This window comes from Rhinopithecus roxellana, chromosome 20 (genome assembly GCF_007565055.1).
Source record: "Rhinopithecus roxellana isolate Shanxi Qingling chromosome 20, ASM756505v1, whole genome shotgun sequence".
Lineage (NCBI taxonomy): Eukaryota > Metazoa > Chordata > Mammalia > Primates > Cercopithecidae > Rhinopithecus > Rhinopithecus roxellana.
In genome coordinates, this window is record NC_044568.1 from 70,463,593 (window position 1) to 70,482,382 (window position 18,790).

Genomic DNA, 18,790 nt, shown 5'->3' on the forward strand with positions numbered 1-18,790 from the left:
TGGGAGGCTGAGGCAGGAGAATCGCTTGAACCCGGGAGGTGAAGGTTGCAGTGAGCTGCGATCACACCAATGCTCTCCAGCCTGGGCGACAACAGCGAAACTCCATCTCAAAAAAAAAAAAAAAAAATTGTTTCAGAGGAGTGAAGAAAGCCCAGCAGGAGCCCACAGTGGGGACGGCCTGGGTAGAGACTTGGCGGGATCCCCATTCTGGGTGGAACCGGCCCAGGAGCACTGTTTTCCCAAGAAAGTCTCATGAAGGACCAGCCATGCTGCCAGGCCCCACCCGGCCCTCAGGGGCCCCCAGGCTTTAAGGGGACTCCTGGCTCAGGGCCAGGCCCTTGGTGCTGGAGGAGGTGGTAGGTGGAGGACACGGGGCACCAAGCGGGCAGCCAGGACCGCTGGGCTGCAGACAAGAAAGGGACTGTGGGGTCCACCGGGTCTGGGCCACATCAAGGAGTGTGGTTGAAGATCCGCCCTAGGAGCTGAAAGCCAGGGCGCTACCAGGTCTGAGAGTCCCCATACAGCCCTTGGGCCCAGGAGTGTGAAGCTGGGAGTAGAGGGCAGAGCTCCCACCCCGCCCCGCCCCCAGGGGGCGCCCCGGGCCCGGCGCGAGAGGAGGCAGAGGAGGCGCCAGGCGGCTGGAGAGGAGGCCATGGGCGCGCGCGAGGCGCTGCTGCTGGCGCTGCTGCTGGCGCTGGCGGGACTCGGGAAGCCGGGTGAGCTGGGGGCAATGCTGTCGGGACGGGGGGCGATGGGGAGGACGGGAGGTGGAGGCCGCGGGGAGCTCACTTCTTGTCTCCTACAGAGTCAGATGAGGCGGAGCTGTCGTCAGGTAGGGCGCCCAGGATGCGCGATGCCCGCCAGGGCCGTTGGGCCGAGGTGCACGGGGGCGGGGGGAGGGGAAGGCGGCCTCTACTGCTCTCTCGGCCCCGCCCCCGGGATCAAGAACTCTGTTGGTGTGGAAAGTAACTAATGGGCGCTGGAGGGGGATGGGCAGGCCCTGCAGAGCACGTGGGAGGGTCTCCAATGTCACCTACTTCCTGCTGCACACACGCGAAGGGACACTGGGTGGGCAAAAACGTGGTTTCCCGGACTGCGTTGAAGGGGAGAAAGGGAGAGGTTGGGCTTGGGGGGCTGCCTCCCGCGGCTCAGCAGTTCCTCTGACCATCCGAGGACCATGCGGCCAACGGGTCATCACGACGCGCATCGTGGGTGGACAGGACGCTGAACTCGGGCGTTGGCCATGGCAAGGGAGCCTGCGCCTGTGGGATTCCCACGTGTGCGGAGCGAGTCTGCTCAGCCACCGCTGGGCACTCACGGCCGCGCACTGCTTTGAAGAGTGAGTGGGGTGCGAACTGAGGGGTGTGGGGAGGGGCAGGAGCAGGGCTGGAGGGAGTGCCACCTAACTTTACCTATGGTCTGATGCCACACTTGGGCGTGAATGTGGTGCGTGGATGCCGCCTGGTGTTCTACTGAGCCCCGGGCTCTGCTGCAGCCGATTACACCCACTCCAGTTCCTTTTGGGTCTCCTGGAGGGAACCCTGTTCAGGTTCTTCCAGAATGTTCTTCCAGAACATTTCCACACACTTTTGGGTATTCTCTCCCTTTTTCTTTTAACCCAAAGTTCACCGCCATCCATCCCACCCTCATCCCCCCCCGGTGGACGTGCAGTACAGTGTGGAGCACTGAACGAAGGCGAGCACACCCGGGACGCTGTGTGGACTCCATCCTGCCAAGCCCACATTGCCGTGGTGCATCTGCCCATTCCTCCTTGGGCTGCATGGGGGTGCCCCTGGAGGCCTTGACTTAATGCAAGGGTCCTTGGGACAGCTCTGGGAAATGACAAGACCTCACCCTCCTGCTCCAGGAGCAGGTCCTAGGACTTTGGCTGTGATCTCTCTGGGCTCTTTCATTTCTACAGGGGACCCTGGGTGTTAGCAAGTAGTAGCAACACCACAGTCTTCCCTCCTGGACTGGGCCCCAGTTGTGCTCAGGCAACCAGTCCTCCGTCCAGGGCTCCTGATTGCGCTCTTCTCTTCTACCAGCGAGAGTGATCTTAGTGATCCCTCTGGGTGGACGATCCAGTTTGGCCAGCTGACTTCCATGCCATCCTTCTGGAGCCTGCAGGCCTACTACACCCGTTACTTTGTGTCGAATATCTATTTGAGCCCTCGCTACCTGGGGAATCCACCCTATGACATTGCCTTGGTGAAGCTGTCTGCACCTGTCACCTACACTAACCACATCCAGCCCATCTGTCTCCAGGCTTCCACATTTGAGTTTCAGAACCAGACAGACTGCTGGGTGACCGGCTGGGGGAACATCAAAGAGGATGAGGGTGAGGCTGGGGACAGGCGGGTCAGGGAGGAACTGTCTTTGTTCACCTGTTCCCCTACGCAGGCACAATAGCCCCTTGCTTGGTCAGGGAGTGCAGGCTACGCCCCTCTTGCGAGCAGTCTCTCCTCACCTGCCAGGGCAGGGACCAAACACCCAGTCTCTCCCTTCCAGGGGCTGTGGCGGCCAGGAAGGAGAGTGTGAGAGGGAGGCCAGCTTGGCACAGGCCTGTGGGTGGTGGGGTGGTGGAGGGGTTCTGGAGGGCTTGGCGACATAAACCTCAGGCTTGAATGTATTGCTGCATCTTTCCACCTCCCCTGGTGCTCACCAATGCCCCAAGCATCAGGCTCCCGGGCTGCCTCTCCAAGCCTCTTGCACCCACCCTAGCTCTGGCCAATTCTCCTGCAGCACTGAGCCCATTTCTCTCCCCAGAAATTTTCAAGCCATGCTCAACCGCAGCTCCCACTGAAACCCCTCTGGGGATTCTCTGGTGGGCCTGCCCTGGCACCTGCGTGTCCCCCAACACACATGCCCTTTCTTTCAGAAGTGGGCTCAGCATCTGGAGGAGCCCTGGGGCTGGCAGCCCCCAACTGGGTGTGTTCCCTGTATCAGGAATCCCCTTCCCTCTGCTCCCCCGTCTGGCCTGTCCCTGCATCATCCCACAACAGTAGTAACAATAACAAATGTGGTTCCTTGAGCACACGCAGTGTGCCTGGCACTGTTCTAGGCATGGGGACCCAGCAGTGAGCCAGGCGCGGCCTCTCCTCCTCCTGGAGCTCACCTAGGAATGAAGTTGGTAACATTTTTATACCCATTTTACAGATGAGAAAACTGAGAGGGTTATGGAAATTGCCAAGAACTGATAAATGGAGAAGTCAGGGCCCCTTGCCTTAGAGAGGGTAAGGGATGTCCCCAGGTCACACCCCAGCAGTTGGAAGTGGGAATTGGGAACTCAGCATTGGAGCCGCTTCCCTCTAGAGGAGGGATCCTTTCCCTTCCCTGAGAAGGGCCCCTGCTGCAAAGATGAGTGGGTGTGAGCCGGGGGCACGGCCAGGCTGCCTCTGCCACCCTCTCTCCCCAGCCCAGAGTGGACAGGTCACACCAACCCCAGGCTGCGCCTCAACTCACAGTGTAGGGGAGGCGGGGGTCAGGCACTTCTGGAGCCCCCTGGCTGGTGTGCACCTTTGCTCTGCCCTGCGCTGACTGGGAGGCCTTCGGCAAAGCTGTTCATCTCACAGTGCCTCAGTTTCCTCCCCTGTGAAACAGGGTAATGATGGTTCCACATCACAGGCTAGTTCCCAGGTTGTTAGTCCCAAGGGCTTAGAATAGGCCCCGCTGATGGGAAGCGCTGCCTGCACGTTGGGCCTTGTTGTCTTTTGTCATCCTCTGCAGGACAAGGTGCTGGCTGGGGCTCTGAGGCAGGAATTGGACAGGTGTGGGTTCCTGTCAGGCTCTGAGATTTCCCCAGTGCCTTGCCGAGGGTCAGCGGGGTGATATCCCCCTGACTCTCCTTATCTGGGAGTGGGTCCTGATGACTGCTGCCTCCCAGGGGTACTGGGGGGGCCCTAAGAGCACCGCAACAAGCTTGTGCCCAGGCCCTGAAAGCGCCCAGCTGCTACTGAGGCCAGGGCTGCAGCCAGGCTGCCTCTCCCCTAGGTCTGGCTTTGGGTGCTCATCTTAACACCATCTGAGCTGCCTTCGCCCCTCCCCCTGCTCCTTTTTGCTAAGGAATCTCTCCATGGGTGCAGGCAGGGCCATTGTTGCCATTCTACAGATAGGGAAAGTGAGGCTGGGGGAGCTCTGACAGCCTGTCTCTCCCTGGGGCCTTCGTGATGCTGCTGAGGGCCTCTGCTGTGCTGCGGTCTGGGCTGGAGCTGGGGGTAATGGAGATGAACCTGCCAGGCACAGTGGGTGCCCTAGGACCCCCACCCCACAGCCTATGCCATCCCTCCCTAGAGGGGCCTCAGGTTGGTGTCTCTCTCTTTCCCTCTATCGTCCCCACAGAACTGCCATCTCCCTACACCCTCCAGGAAGTTCAGGTCGCCATCATAAACAACTCTATGTGCAACTACCTCTTCCTCAAGTATAGTTTCCGCACGGACATCTTTGGAGACATGGTTTGTGCTGGCGATGCCCAAGGCGAGAAGGATTCCTGCTTCGTGAGTGTCCCTGCCACCATGCCCAGGAAAGCAACCTGTGTCCCTGTGCCTTATTTGACCCTCATGCCAACCCCAGGAGGTGGAGACTGTTGCCCTACTCTGCAAATGCAGAAACAGAGGCTCGGCTGCTGCTGGGGGTGGGAGGAGGATGTGCACCCAGTCTACCCAGCCCCACAGCCCTTCCTGCTCTCGGCTTCTCCCCTGCCCCACTCACTGCGCCCCAGGCTGACCTCAGCCCCGCTGCTCCCCAGGGTGACTCAGGTGGACCCTTGGCCTGTAACAAGAATGGACTGTGGTATCAGATTGGAGTCGTGAGCTGGGGAGTGGGCTGTGGTCGGCCCAATCGGCCCGGTGTCTACACCAATGTCAGCTACCACTTCGGGTGGATCCAGAAGCTGATGGCCCAGAGTGGCATGTCCCAGCCAGACCCCTCCTGGCCGCTGCTCTTTCTCCCTCTTCTCTGGGCTCTCCCACTCCTGGGGCCAGCCTGAGCCTACCCAAGCCTGTGCAGGCTGGGGCCACTGCTAAGTCGGGCCCTGGTTCTCTTCTGTCTTGTTTGGTAATAAATACATTACAGTTGACGCCTTGCAGAGTAATCCTCAAATGCAGTGGCTTCATGGACAGCTCTTTCTCTCTTGTGCAGCCGGCCTGTCTGTGCCCCTGGCTCACACCCACATCTGTTCTGTTTTGATCAGAAAGAGAATTGTGTGTTGCCCAGGCTGGTCTTGAACTCCTAGACTGATCTCGATCCTCCTGCCTCACCCTCCTGAGTAGCTGAAATTAGATGCATATCATGCCCCGCAATGGAACAGGAGTAGTTCCAGGGTGCCAGGAGCTGAGAAGCCTGGAATGGGGGTGTGTGCATTGGAGGAAATGATCCTGACATCCCTCACCCCCCAAGGATCCAGCACAGAAACGCCAGACATCCTGATCTTACTATGGTTCCCCCAAGGCTGACCTAGGACCAGGACATGGGTGCAGGTAGTTTATCTGGGAGGTGATTGCAGGAAGTGGGGAAACTGAGGCAGGGAAGGAGGGAACGCTGATGAGCTTGCACAGACACGGAGGGTGCCATTCTAGGCAACTGGGGTGCAATCCTGTGGGGGCCTCAGCATTGATCCACTGAGGACAAGGACACCAGGGTGGGCGTTTCTCTCTTGACCACGCCCGCCACCATGTTGAGAGTAGTCCTGGGGCATAGGATGCCCCAGAGCTGGCGCAGCCCTGAGGTGAGGCTCTGGGCACCCAGGGAGCAGGCAATAATGCTTCCCCTTGTGGGACTCCAGCTGGCTCCATGTTTGAAAATCATGGTCCTCCCTGATGTTTTTATTTTTTATTTTTATTTTTTCAGTTTATTGCATGAAGGAATTACACTAGTCCAAGTTAAAAGCAGACCCCAAATGATTACATTAGACAAACTGTGAGGTTTTTAAACTTGTAACAAGGGAAAAAAGGGAAATTCTACTCATTATGAGGAAATCCTCACTTAAGTTTCAGTGAGCCACAAGTAGTTAAAACCCTTGAACCATCAGCCAGTCGTCCTTAGTCAGTCCCACCTCTACAAGGCACTGGCATATGTTCTTGCACTGGTCACCCTGTAGCTGAATGACTTCTCCGTATTCTGGATGCTCAGTTACCATCCCATTGCAGGCAAATTTCCTCTTTTTTTTTTTTTTTTTTGAGACGGAGTCTCTCTCTGTCGCTCGGGCTGGAGTGCAGTGGCCGGATCTCAGCTCACTGCAAGCTCCGGCTCCCGGGTTTACGCCATTCTCCTGCCTCAGCCTCCCGAGTAGCTGGGACTACAGGCGCCCGCCACCTCGCCCAGCTAGTTTTTTTTTGTATATTTTAGTAGAGACGGGGTTTCACAGTGTTAGCCAGGATGGTCTCGATCTCCTGACCTCGTGATCCGCCCGTCTCGGCCTCCCAAAGTGCTGGGATTACAGGCTTGAGCCACCGCGCCCGGCCCAAATTTCCTCTTAAATGCCTTCACTAGTTGCTTTTTATTGTAATCCTTAGTGATCCCTTGGATAGGACTAAGGGTTTTCCTGTCATTTCTCTGCTGAATTCTTGCATGGATCTAATCCTCAGTGCCTGCAGGGAGCAGGTCATCACTCTTACTTACATCAGCAAAGGGGTGGAAAGAGTGGAGATTCTGGATAGTGGACGTACAAGATGATTCCTTTTCCTCAGTGGAAATGGCCTGTGGAAGGCAGTGGCGTGGCAGGAGAAAGCAGTGTGAGGGGGACAGAGTGTGGGGGAGTGAGAGGATTCCAAGCAGGGGCTGCTAAGTCCTTGGCTGTGGCTCAGTGACTGAGGCTAGAGGTGCTTTCAAATCAGGGGACAGAGTACACCTGAGCTACTTCGGATCTTTTATGGCCCTCCTGGTGATATAGGAGTTAAGAAGAAATTATTTAGGCAGATAGCGAGGGGAAGGAAGTTATTGGTATGGTTTTCTTCTTTCTTTCTTTCTTTCTTTTTTTTTTTTTTTTTTTTTGAGATGGAATTTTGCTCTTGTCCAGGCTGGAGTGCAGTCGTGAGATCTCGATTCACCGCAACCTCCACCTCCCAAGTTCAAGCAATTCTTCTGCCTCAGCCTCCTGAGTAGCTGGGATTACAGGCATGTGCCACCACGCCCGGCTAATTTTGTATTTTTAGTAGAGATGGGGTTTCTCCATGTTGTTCAGGCTGGTCTCGAACTCCCAACCTCAGGTGATCTGTCCCCCTTGGCCTCCCAAAGTGCTGAGATTATAGGCGTGAGCCACCGCGCCCGGGCAGGTTTTCTTTCTGATGAAAAGCAGCCCCCAAGTTATTTTCTTTTCTGACAAAGAGCAGCTTGTAAAATCGAGTTGCAGATACAGACAAGCAAGCTAGAAGCTTGCATGGGTGAATGCTAGCAGCTGTGTCGTAGGAAAAGGTTAACTGGGGGCCAGGCACGTCCAGCATGGTGGCTCCATCTTCCTCTTTCCTTGTCAACCACATGCACAGTAAGGAGCAGGCAACGTGGCACTGGCCAAGTAGAGACCTCGTTTGCATAATAAGAGATTAGGGTGGGGTGACCAGCTTCCCCACACACTATGTAAACGTCACACCTGGTCCAGCCAATCTTTGGGCCCTATGTAAATCAGGCACCGCCTCCTCAAGCCTGTCTATAAAACCCTGTGCACTCTGCCGCCGGCAAGAAGTCCCACTCAAGAGCCCCTCTCCTTCACTGGAGACAGAACTGTTCTCCTTTCTCTTTCCTTCTTCTACTAAACCTCTGCTGTTAATCTCACTCCACATGTGTCTGTGTCCTTGATTTCCTTGGCATGAGGCAACAAACCTCGGGTATTTACCCCAGACAATGACACCACTTCACTGGGGGTCTTTTGAGTTCCCTCAAAATTGTCTTTTAGGGCTAAATTATGAGACCGTGAGCCTAAAATTAAGCAATCTGAATGAGTGGCATACTTCATGTGTTTCCTGAAGTTCTAAGCGCATTCTGATTCAAAATTGCCTCTCTGCAAGACACTGGCTCAAAGCGAGCTGAGATTCTTTCCTGTCTGCAGCCTTCCTGTCCCATTTCTACACTTCTTCTTTATCCCTCTCTAAACTAAATTCTCTTTTCTCCAAGCTCATCAGTATTCTGGCATATTGACTATTTAAGTAAAGCACTTGAAAACAGCAGATTTTTAAAAAATCATTTTGACCTTTGTGCTGTTTCTTTAAAGCAAAGGATGAAAAGTCCATGTAAAAGACACTCTCCCTACACCAGAAGGAAAGGTAACACTCTACCTTCAAGGGTGAGAAATTGAGACCAAGAGAATCCTGCACAGACATTTAAAGAATAGCTCTTACATTCTAAGCCTGACATAATTTTGTCACATCTTCACAGTTAACGACAATTCTTTGTCCAGTTAGTATAGTAGTAACTGACTCTAACTGCTTTACCCAAAATTTGATTCTGTCACTCAGTAAAGCTCCTCTTTGCCTTGCTCACCCTCCACTTGTCTGCGTACCTTGTTCTTCCTGGTCACAGGACAAGAACTCGGGACCCATGAAATGGCGAAGATAAAGGAGCTGTAACACAAACAGGGCTGAACATGGCCCTTGCTCGCCACATTTCCGGTGAAGAGAAGGAGAGAAATGCTGCAGTCCTTCAGGGGATCCCAGACCTGGGAGCTCCCTGAGCCAGGTCTGTGTCTCCCTCTTTGGGGCTCTGTGGTTCCTGGCATCTCCAAGCTTCCAGGTGCCACCACATTCCCTGGTGCCAGCCAAGCTGCTTGTGGTGCACCCTGTCCAGCTGCAGCCTCGCAGAGAGGTGGTGCCCATGCTGGGACCTGGAGCTGCCTGCCCCGTGGCAGCAGCTGGCATGTATGACTGCACAGTGGCTGGGGCCCATGCTCACTCACACACGCGTCGCCATTCCACAGCCGGCTCACAGTCTCACTTGGAGGCATGGGATCCAGGCCGGTAGTGTGAGTCGAGCACAGCCTGCCAGGCTGAGTGGGTGAAATGAGCCCAGAAGGCCTGAGCAAAACTTGGGCCAAGGCGCCAGCAGCCACAGGTTTCCAGCCAGAAAAACAATACCCCAGAGATCCTGTAACATTACAAAGGCTTTGAAATGTCATATTTAAATTGTTTATAGACCAGTTTTATCATCTACCTGTAGACTATATCGACCCTAAATTCTAAGTTCCTCCAATCCACTTTTCTCCTATGGAATTGTTAAAACTGTAAGTTGTTCTTTCATAAATGCCCTGTGAGCTAAAACTAAACAACTTAACAGAAATATCAAGGGACAAGTATTGTGCCTGATGTGTGGACCACACTGAGAGTTCACCAACCATCCAAGGCCATAATCAGAGACATTTTAACTGCAAAATTGCCGGATTCATACTGCAGCTTTTCCCAAGACCGTCAAAACGAGATTCCATATCATGGTGGTCCACTTACCTCTCTTACGGCCCACCTTTCTCCCTTGACAGGATAATCTGTATAAAGATTTACAGCTGGCCGGGCGCGGTGGCTCAAGCCTGTAATCCCAGCACTTTGGGAGGCCGAGACGGGCGGATCACGAGGTCAGGAGATCGAGACCATCCTGGCTGACACGGTGAAACCTCGTCTCTACTAAAAAAAAAAATACAAAAACTAGCCGGGCGAGGTGGCGGGCGCCTGTAGTCCCAGCTACTCGGGAAGCTGAGGCAGGAGAATGGTGTAAACCCGGGGGACGGAGCTTGCAATAAGCTGAGATCCGGCCACTGCACTCCAGCCCGGGCGACAGACCGAGACTCCGCCTCCCCAAAAAAAAAAAAAAAAAAAAAAAGATTTACAGCCAGTAACTGCTTTGGGTAACTTTACAGAACTGGACCTAAAAACGTGCTTTACTCCACCTAGTGGGTAACTTTGGCGATATCGCTAATACAACTTTTTGTTCAAATTGTACTAGTGGCTCCTTTTATACAATTGGCCTTGTCTTCTGCTGTGTTTCAACCCAGTCATGAAATGCTAGTCAATGGCTACAACAGCTTTCAGCCAGTTTTCCCATCATCCTTTTTTTTTTTTTTTTTTTTTTGAGACAGAGTCTCACTCTGTTACCCAGGCTGGAGTGCAATGGCGCCATTCGGCTCACTGCAAGCTCCGCCTCCCTGGTTCAAGCAATTATCCTGCCTCAGCCTCCTGAGTAGCTAGGAGTGCCACCATGCCCAACTACTTTTGTAATTTTTAGTAGAGACGGGGGTTTCACCATATTGGCCAGGCTGGTCTCGAACTCCTGACCTCTCGATCCACCCGCCTCAGCCTCCCAAAGTGCTGGGATTACAGGCGTGAACCACCGTGCCTGGCATAGTTTTTTTTTTTTTTTTTTTTTAAAGAGATAGGGTCTCGCTTTGGCACCCAGACTGGAGCCAGTGTAGTGGTGTGATTCTAGCTCACTGCAACTTTGAAGTCCTGGGCTCCTTCCACCTCAGTCTTCTGAGTAGCTGGGTCTACAGGCCCACACTACCACACCCAGCTAAGCTGTTTAAAATTATTTTCTGTAGATACAAGGTTTCACTTTGTTCTGCAGGCTGGTCTCAAGTGGGTAGTTAGCCCCAGCCCTCCTGCCAGATGCTGCAGCCCAGCCAAGTGGTCCGGGAATTCATAAATTTTTTTTTTTTTGAGACGGAGTCTCGCTCTGTCGCCCAGGCTGGAGTGCAGTGGCCGGATCTCGGCTCACTGTAAGCTCCGCCTCCCGGCTTTACGCCTTTCTCCTGCCTCAGCCTCCCGAGTAGCTGGGACTACAGGCGCCCGCCACCACGCCCGGCTAGTTTTTTGTATTTTTAGTAGAGATGGGGTTTCACCATGTTAGCCATGATGGTCTCAATCTCCTGACCTTGTGATCCACCCGTCTCGGCTTCCCAAACTGCTGGGATTACAGGCTTGAGCCACCGCGCCCAGCCTCATAAATATTTTTTAAATCTGTGAATATACACTTCGAGATTTGTGATTTCGTTGTATGCAAACTGCTTCAAACTGGGAAAAGCCCAAACCCACAACAGTCTTGTTAATGACACGCATGCAGAAGTGTCTGAGGGGAAGTGAACTGAAGTCAGCACCTGATATGTCTGAGGAAAGAAGATGAAGCGATGGGTGGACGGAGGGTCCGGGACATAGACAAATGCAGTGATACACACACAGGAGAATGCTGAGGACAGGAGAGGCAGGGAGTGTGTGGGTGTCACTGTCACCTTTTACTCTCCAATATGTCTGAATTTGGGTGGTAAATGTAGGGGAAATGTCTGTTGGCTTTGTCCTTGGAGGACAGCTCCCCAGGGTCCATCCTCAGCTTCTGCCATCTTGGTCCGTCTGGACCGTCCATCCTCGAGTCTCGAAAATTCCAGGCCCTTCACATGGCTCACTGTGGGGGCTGCAGTCAGGAACTGGCCTCCCGCCCCCACAGGGCTACTCCCTCTGCAGCCTCCCAGGGAGGGCTCAACCACTCCTGGGAAGGAGATGAGCAACTGACTCAAACCAGTTTGAGGCTGTTCTAGTGCCTGACACCATCAAGGGCCTCGTCCGGGCCGGTCCTCATGTATCAGTCCATTCTCACGCTGCTAATAAAGACATAACTGAGTGTAGGTATTTTATAAAGGAAAGAGGCTTAATTGACTCGCAGTTCAGCATGGCTGGGGAGGCCTCAGGAAACTTACTATCATGGCAGAAAGGGAAGCAAACACGTCCTTCTTCACATGGTGGCAGTAAGAAGTGCCAGGCAAAAGGGGGAACATCTCTGTATAAAACCATCAGATGTGGTGAGAATTCACTATCACGAGAACAGCAGCATGGGGGTAACTCACTGCCCACGATTGAATTACCTCCCAGACGGCTGGCAGCCACCAACATTGTCTCACTCCTCCCTCCCAACAGCCTCAGGTGCTGGGGTGTGCTAGGGGCCTGTTTACTGATAGAGAAACTGAGGCTGGGAGTGGCTGCATGAGATGCAGTCAGGAACAGGGTCGGAGTGTGGCGCTGGGCCAGGCTGCTCAGATCACTTATCACGGAATCTACTGGGGCAGGTGCAAAGGCTGAGCCTGACATCAACACTAGTGGAAGGTGAATTACGTGAAAGATTAGGTAAAATGTGTGGTTACGTGTCCTGGTTTTCCAATAAAAGTATTGAGTTTCTCTGGAGTAAGTGCAGATAAAACGCTTAGTGGAGGCTGGGCGTGGTGGCGCATGCCTATAATCCCAACACTTTGGGAGGCCGAGGCAGGCAGATCACAAGGTCAGGAGTTCGAGATCAGCCTGGCCAATATGATGAAACCCCATCTCTACTAAAAATAAAAAAATTAGCCAGGTGTGGTGGTGGGTGCCTGTAATCCCAGCTACTTGGGAGGCAGAGGCAGGGGAATCGCTTGAACCCGGGAGGTGGAGGTTATAGTGAGTCGAGATCGAGTCACTGCACTCCAGCCTAGGCAACAGAGACAGACTTTGTCTCTAAAAAAAAAAAAAAAAAAAAAAAAATGCTTAGCACAGGTGTGGCACTAACGGGACTCAGTGAGTGTGCCACAGGCATGTGAGAGCTGTGGTTTCAGGAGCACAAGGCTACGGTACCTTCCCTCAGGGCCTCCTTCCCCAGCAGCAGCCGCTCAAGGGCAAGTCCACATGCATAGCCTGTGTTGACCTGCTGGGGTTGGGGTAAAGGCCCCTGGGCTTCTGATCCTGCCCCTCCCCCAGGCAGCAGGACCTTCCCTCTGGTTCCTGATTCCCAGGGAGCTGCCAAGGCCCCGGGAGGAGACAGCTCCTGACTTTGCTCAGAGTCTCAGTCAGGCCAGTCCTGCCCGGAGATCCTAGGCAGGGACTCGTGTTCCTGCCTCCAGTGAGGCTGGGGGCTTCCCACAGAGGCTCAGCCTGACCCCCAGGCCACAGGGAGGACCCACCCACTGAGTGGGTGAAGATAGAGACCCTCTTGTCTGCTGCGCCTCAGGCTGCAGAGCCACAGAGGGGTCTTCCCAAGTCCCACACCTGGAGGGCAGGGAGACCAGGGGCTTGTGGCCCTAACCTGACTCCTGACACACAAGGACCAGCCGGCCCGGGGCCACCTCTGCAGGCAGGAGAAGGCCTCATTGTTCCCCTCTCCTGGCAGAATGAGGACTGGGCGTGCCCGGGGCAGGAAATAAATGCTCAGTAAATCCCTCTCTTGGGAGCCCTGATCCAAAGGGACAAAGGGCCTGTGTTGAGTCTCCCTAAGTGCAGGCTCAGGGCCAGCACTTGGGCCAGGGCAGGTGGAGGGTGGGAGAGGGGTGCCTCCCACCAGGTGGCTTCTTCCCCAGGTCAGGCATGCAGGTGAGGACGAGTGTCGTGTGTGCCTGCCCCCCCACCCCGTGCAGGAGAGGCTGGGCGGTGTCTGTCTGGCTGCATGTGTATGCATGCATCTTCAAGTGCACGTGTGTGAACGAGCATGTGTGATCCCCATGTTCTCACCATCTTAACATCCCCTCCAGTGCACACTGTCTCTGCCTCCAAGTCCCCCCAACCCCTGCTGGTGCTTCTGGAGTCCTGGCCCAGATGACTCTCCTTCTGGGCACCAAACCCTGTCAGCCTGGAGTTAGAAAGAAGGCCTCCGAACTGCCAGCAAAATGAGGAAAGGCGCCCTCAGGCTGGGCTGGGGCGAGAACACAGCCCCTTTGTGCCACCTCTGAGCTCCTGCCTCCAAGAGCTGTGCTGGCCAAGGGCTCGGCCTCTTCCACCTCCACCTCCCTGAAGGAGGTTCCTCCTGAGGGGGGCTCCGCTTACCCTCCCCCGGCCTGGGCTCTGCTTCCCCTGAAACCAGAGGAGTGCTTGAGGGGGTGCAGAGAGGTGCAACTGGGGTCTCACCTTGAAACACTAGTCAGTAGGAACCCAGCCCTGATCAGCCTCTCCAGGGAGATGGTGCAGGCGCCAGAGCAAGGGCCAGGTGCCAAGGCTAATGTGCTGCTCTGCTCCTGCCCCATCAGGGCTGGGGGGTCACAGTGAGCCCCCTTCCTGACTGTGCCATCCAGCACCATGTAAAGGGCTTTGGTGGTTCTTTGGGAATAGGTATCGACCAGGGGTGGGCGGACATTTTGTGTGAAGTGCCAGATAGTGAATTTTAGGTTCAGGGTCTGCAGGTCTCTGTCACAGCCATGTGAGCTTCTGTGCAAGCATGAAGGCAGCCACAGGCCACATGCCAATGAGCACACGGCGGCTGTGGGCCAATGATGCTCACAAGCCAATGATGCTTGACTTGTGAACTGGGGCATGGGAATTTCGAAGAATTTTCATGGACCACAAGACATCGTTCTTTTGAATGTTTCCTAAGAATGTTAACATGTAGGAGACATTCTTTGCTCATGGGCTGGGCAGAGACAGGTGGAGGTTGGCTGGGCCGTATTTCGCCACCCCTGGCGCAGGCCCTGGTTCAAGTCATTAAAGTCCCGCCCCTCTCGCAGCCCCTGCCCACCCTCATCCCGATGAGACCAGTGTCCCCGTTCCTGGCGAGCCAGCACTTCCAGAGTCATTCTGTGCATGCACAAAGCCCTTCTCCGCACCCCTCTTCCTGGGAAGCATGTGGGGTCCAGACACATTGGTCTTCCACCCTGTGTTCCTAGGGGATGGGTGTGCAGTGGGAGCGTCCCCCACCCTCTCCACCCAAGTTTTCCAAAGCCAGGGATCCACCACCGGGGCTCTCGGCATCCCCAGGTGGACGCGTCCGTGATTTCTCAGCTTTTGCTCTTTCCGAAATTTAACGTTGTACAGTCTCCCCCAAGGCATAAAATGTAAGGCTCAGGGCAACTGGCCCCGGGGGGAGGATCTCGGCTCCTCACAGCACCCTCATGGGGAGGTTCTGCTGTTATCCACACAGAACAGAGGCCCAGAGAGGTGAAGCAAGTGCCCGCAGATCCCAGCCTCACTACATCAGGAAGCCGGGCTGGAGCCACCTCTGGCTCCAGGGTCCTGTGTTGGTGATCACGGCCCTGTGGCTGTTCCGAGTGGTCATGGGCTCTATGGAGCTTCAGTCCCTGGAACACACACAAGAGGTGTCCTGAGGACATGCATGGAACTGCGTTTGAGCTGCAAATCTGTCCCCTGGTGCCCGCCTCGCTTGGGCATCCGACAGCCTGTATCTCTTCTCCCCTGATCCTTACCTGACACCCCACCTCTTCTGCAGACTCCAGCTCCCTCCCAAATGCCCTGGATCCTTCAGGGTCCTTGGGACGAGACATCTCCAAACACGAGCTTTTCTTAGCTGGTGTCTGAGGGTGATGGCGTTCTGCCCACAGGCATCCACCTGCACAGGCCTCCCCACCAAGAGGGACTGATGGGGAAAGGAGTGAGACAGAAAACCAGCAGGGCCCCCGGAACCAAGCCCTGGAGAAGCGCCAGTTCCCGCCCAGATGAGGGCCGACACCTCGGAAGGACCGGCCTGGAGGGTCACCCTCCCCAGGCCCTCTGCCTCCCATCGTGGCAAGGACTGCACCTTTGGTGTCCTTCCCTCCCATGATCTCTGAGCCCCTGAACACTGGCTCATACCCACTCCACCCAGATGCAGCACAGAGGAGAAACCCAGGCAGCCTTCAAGGGCAGTGCCTTGAGGGCCAGTGCCTGGGGCACCTGTTGCACAGGGCACAGGACACAAAGGGCTGGGTGGTCCATTTGGGCTCTCTCAGGGCCCGAGTCGAGCCTGGCCTGGGTTCTAGGAAGCCTGCCAGGCACCGGGTGCTGCCTGAGTCTGAAGGAGGCCCTGACTCCAGGTCGCCCACAGTGGCAGTGGGCCCCATGGAGCTTCTGTGGACCCTTGACCTGCCACCCTAGGGTGGAAGCCATCAGGCTGAGCTGGATGAGCCAGCCTCTCCCCAACTCTGCCATCCAGGTCGGCACCAGTGTTGACTGGAGAGAGCCCAGAGGTGATCGTAAAGTGCCTGTCACTGTCCCCAGCTCTGTTTATGTAGACTGCAGAGCCAAGACAGCAAATGCCACACGTCCGGGAGCCTCCCCAAGGCCGGCCGTGGGCCTTCCCCCAGGAAGAGCCCCACAGCCAGCTCCTTCCTGTCCCCCTGGTGGCCCCTTGCTCCTTCCTTCTGGATGGGGGCCTAGAGGGCCCAGGAGCGTATAAAGGCGATGTGAAGGGTGCCCGACACAGCCAGACACCCAGTCACAGGCGAGGTAAGCTGCTTGGCTCCATGGGTGGGGCCCAGCGAGGCCACACTGGCCCTTGCTTTGGAGTCAGGAGGCCTCTCTTCTTCCCGCAGAGCCCTGGGATGTGCCAGCCACAGGCCATGCTGCTGCTGCTCACGCTTGCCCTCCTGGGGGGCCCCACCTGGGCAGGGAGTAAGTTGGTGGAGTCTGCCCTCAACCTCCACTGCCTCCCTCCAGGACAGCCAGGGACTCACCCGGCCCTTGTCCCAGACTAACTTTGGTCACAGAACCATCCTGTCTGCCTGGAGAGGCGGGGTCCCCTATTCTGGCAGAGGTTGCCCCCATATCACTGTGTGGGGATTTTCTTCCCTTTTGTTCTCTCTTTTCTGCAGAGATGTACGGCCCTGGAGGAGGCAAGTATTTCACCACCACTGAAGCCTACGACCATGAAATCACAGGGCTGCGGGTGTCTGTGGGTCTTCTCCTGGTGAAAAGGTGAGTGAGGCCATGTCCCCACCCACCCCACAGTTTCAGGAACTCGGGGCAGGCGGTAGGCACCTGTAGCCACTTCTCCCACGCATGCCTGGCTCCCACTGATGCTTCATGGCTTGAGCAGAGGTCAGACCGTCCTCCCTACCTTCTCCCTTCAACCCAAGCTCAGCTCAACCAAAAATGACCTCTCCGTCCCCATGCCTGATAGGAAAGTCAGGGAAAAGTCTGTCCGATTACTGTCAAAGAAGACAGGAGGTAAGGGTCAGAGTGGACCACTGACTGAACATGAGTCAGCAGAAGTGTTAGAGGCAGAAATCCAGGACCATTTCTTTCATATCGAGGTGTCTCTGCTGGAGGTCTGGGATGGATTTTTGCCCTGAACTTAGGAGTTCTAGGGTCCTGGGAGAGGGGAGAGAAGCCCAACAGCAGAGGAGACAGTGTGAGCATGGCGAGCCGGAGGGGTGCGTCCTAGGAGAGCAGCAGGGTGAGGGAGGGATGCAGATAAGCCCCGTTGGGGAAGTGCTTGAGAGTGTGGGAAGTCACCTGCCCCTCGGTCTGTGAGCTGCTCTGCTCAGAGTGACTAAGGCTCGGGAGGTCCAGGCTCGGCCAGAGGCAGCTCATATGTGGGCCACAGTGACGGCAGCTGGTGCCTTCTGCGGTCACGTGGACCAGGCACTGCGCGGAGCTCTCCTCGCCTGGACCTCAGTGACTCCTCCCAAAAATCACATCCACTTTGCAGATGGGGAAACTGAGTCCGAAGACACTGGGTAATGAGCTTAAGATCACAGGGCCCAAAAGTGGTAGAACCAGGGTTGGTGACCAGTGAGTTTGTGTCAGGGACCTGAAGTCTGATGGTGCTGGACTCTCTGCATCCTGGGAAGGAGGGTGGGAGCGCTGAGGACCCGGGATGTGCTGGGCCATTCCAGATCTGGGCGTCTAAAGCTTTGCCTCTCTCCCAGTGTCCAGGTGAAACTTGGAGACACCTGGGACGTGAAACAGGGCGCCTCAGGTGGGAATACCCAGGAAGTCACCCTGCAGCCAGGCGAATACATCACAAAAGTCTTTGTTGCCTTCCAAGCTTTCCTCCGGGGTATGGTCGTGTACACCAGCAAGGACCGCACTTTCTATTTTGGGAAGCTCGATGGTCAGATCTTCTCTGCCTACCCCAGCCAAGAGGGGCAGGTGCTGGTGGGCATCTATGGCCAATATGGACTCCTCGGCATCAAGAGCATTGGCTTTGAATGGAATTACCCACTAGAGGAGCCGACCACTGAACCGCCAGTTAGTTTCACATGACCATCAAAGGCATCCTCGGGTCTCTAGGGTGGGGTACGGGGCCATCCGAGCTGAGGCCATCTGGGTGGTGGTGGCTGATGGTACTGGAGTAACGGAGTCGGGACGCTGAATCTGAATCCACCAATAAATAAAGTTTCTGCAGAATCAGTGCATCCAGGATTGGTCCTTGCATCTGGGGTACAACCAAAGCCTTCCCCGCTCCTTGGAGACAAAGGCCGCAGTGCTGGAGTCCAGTGAACTGAGATGAGGGATAGAGCAAAGGTAACTCTGCTGAGGACAGAAAGAGAGCAGCACCACCCCCTCAGGGGTGCTGTGGGTCTCTGTGCCAGTCCCACAATCTTTGAAGAGTCAGGCTTCAAGGCCAGCACTCCCCACTGTCCCTCACCCCAGGCCCATCCAGCGGGCCTCTTCTGGCCACTCAGTCCCGGGCTTCTCTGAGTGTTCAGGGGGCCTCAGGGAAGCCACTCACTCATCCATTCACTCAGTAAATGTTTGCCAAGGCCTTGTCCTCACCAGGCTCCCCTGGCACTGGGGGTATAAATAAGAGGCCAGGTTTCAGCTGTGTGCGTATACACCGTGGTGGGGGCTGGCGCAGAGGCAGATAGTGGCAGTTCACTTTGCCATCTGCATGGTTGGGGACACATGTAGGTTATTGTGCGTGGGCACCTGCCCAGAGGTGAGGTGAGGGGAATGTGGTTCAGGGAGGTCTTCCTAGAGGAGGCAATGTCTGAGGTAAGTCTTAAAGGATGAGGGACAGTTGGCCAAGTGGAGACAAGGGGAGGAGGGCATTACAGTTTGAGGGCTCAACGTGAGCAAAGGCAGGAGATGCAGATGGCTGGAGATAGCAGGCCTCACACTGTGGTAATTTGTCACAGTAGCAACAGGAAATCAGTATA

The 18,790-nt window shown here is 55.5% G+C and overlaps 2 protein-coding genes and 1 pseudogene across 5 annotated transcripts in view; 2 read left to right on the forward strand and 1 right to left on the reverse strand.

Annotated features, from left to right (window-relative positions):
* Window positions 1-5,097, forward strand: part of LOC104672334 (testisin) — a 36,299-nt gene extending 31,202 nt beyond the window's left edge. Inside the window, exons 1-5 of one of the 4 annotated variants that reach the window (XM_030924785.1) lie at window positions 653-716; window positions 806-832; window positions 1,174-1,339; window positions 2,052-2,338; window positions 4,365-4,423. In XM_030924785.1, the coding sequence (XP_030780645.1) occupies window positions 653-716; window positions 806-832; window positions 1,174-1,339; window positions 2,052-2,338; window positions 4,365-4,423 (603 nt within the window). Of the gene's footprint in view, window positions 1-652; window positions 717-805; window positions 833-1,173; window positions 1,340-2,045; window positions 2,339-4,338; window positions 4,494-4,744 lie in introns of those variants that run through there. The other 3 variants (XM_010376120.2, XM_030924784.1, XM_030924782.1) reach the window with 3 other exon arrangements.
* Window positions 5,098-6,004: 907 nt separating this feature from the next.
* Window positions 6,005-15,623, reverse strand: LOC115895194 (annotated as a pseudogene).
* Window positions 15,624-15,976: 353 nt separating this feature from the next.
* Window positions 15,977-18,046, forward strand: ZG16B (zymogen granule protein 16B). The gene is made up of 4 exons (XM_010376121.2): window positions 15,977-16,133; window positions 16,220-16,298; window positions 16,499-16,601; window positions 17,558-18,046. Exons 2-4 carry the CDS (start codon window positions 16,229-16,231, stop codon window positions 17,892-17,894), a joined length of 510 nt encoding a protein of 169 aa, XP_010374423.2. The 5' UTR covers window positions 15,977-16,133; window positions 16,220-16,228; the 3' UTR covers window positions 17,895-18,046.
* Window positions 18,047-18,790: the final 744 nt, after the last annotated feature.

Bases quoted from the DNA above. Each gene is read 5' to 3' on its own strand.
- ZG16B (XM_010376121.2), top strand. From the start codon at position 16,229: ATGTGCCAGCCACAGGCCATGCTGCTGCTGCTCACGCTTGCCCTCCTG. The intron at 16,299-16,498 runs GTAAGTTGGTGG...TCTTTTCTGCAG, and splicing joins GGGCCCCACCTGGGCAGGGA to AGATGTACGGCCCTGGAGGA. The intron at 16,602-17,557 runs GTGAGTGAGGCC...CCTCTCTCCCAG, and splicing joins GGTCTTCTCCTGGTGAAAAG to TGTCCAGGTGAAACTTGGAG.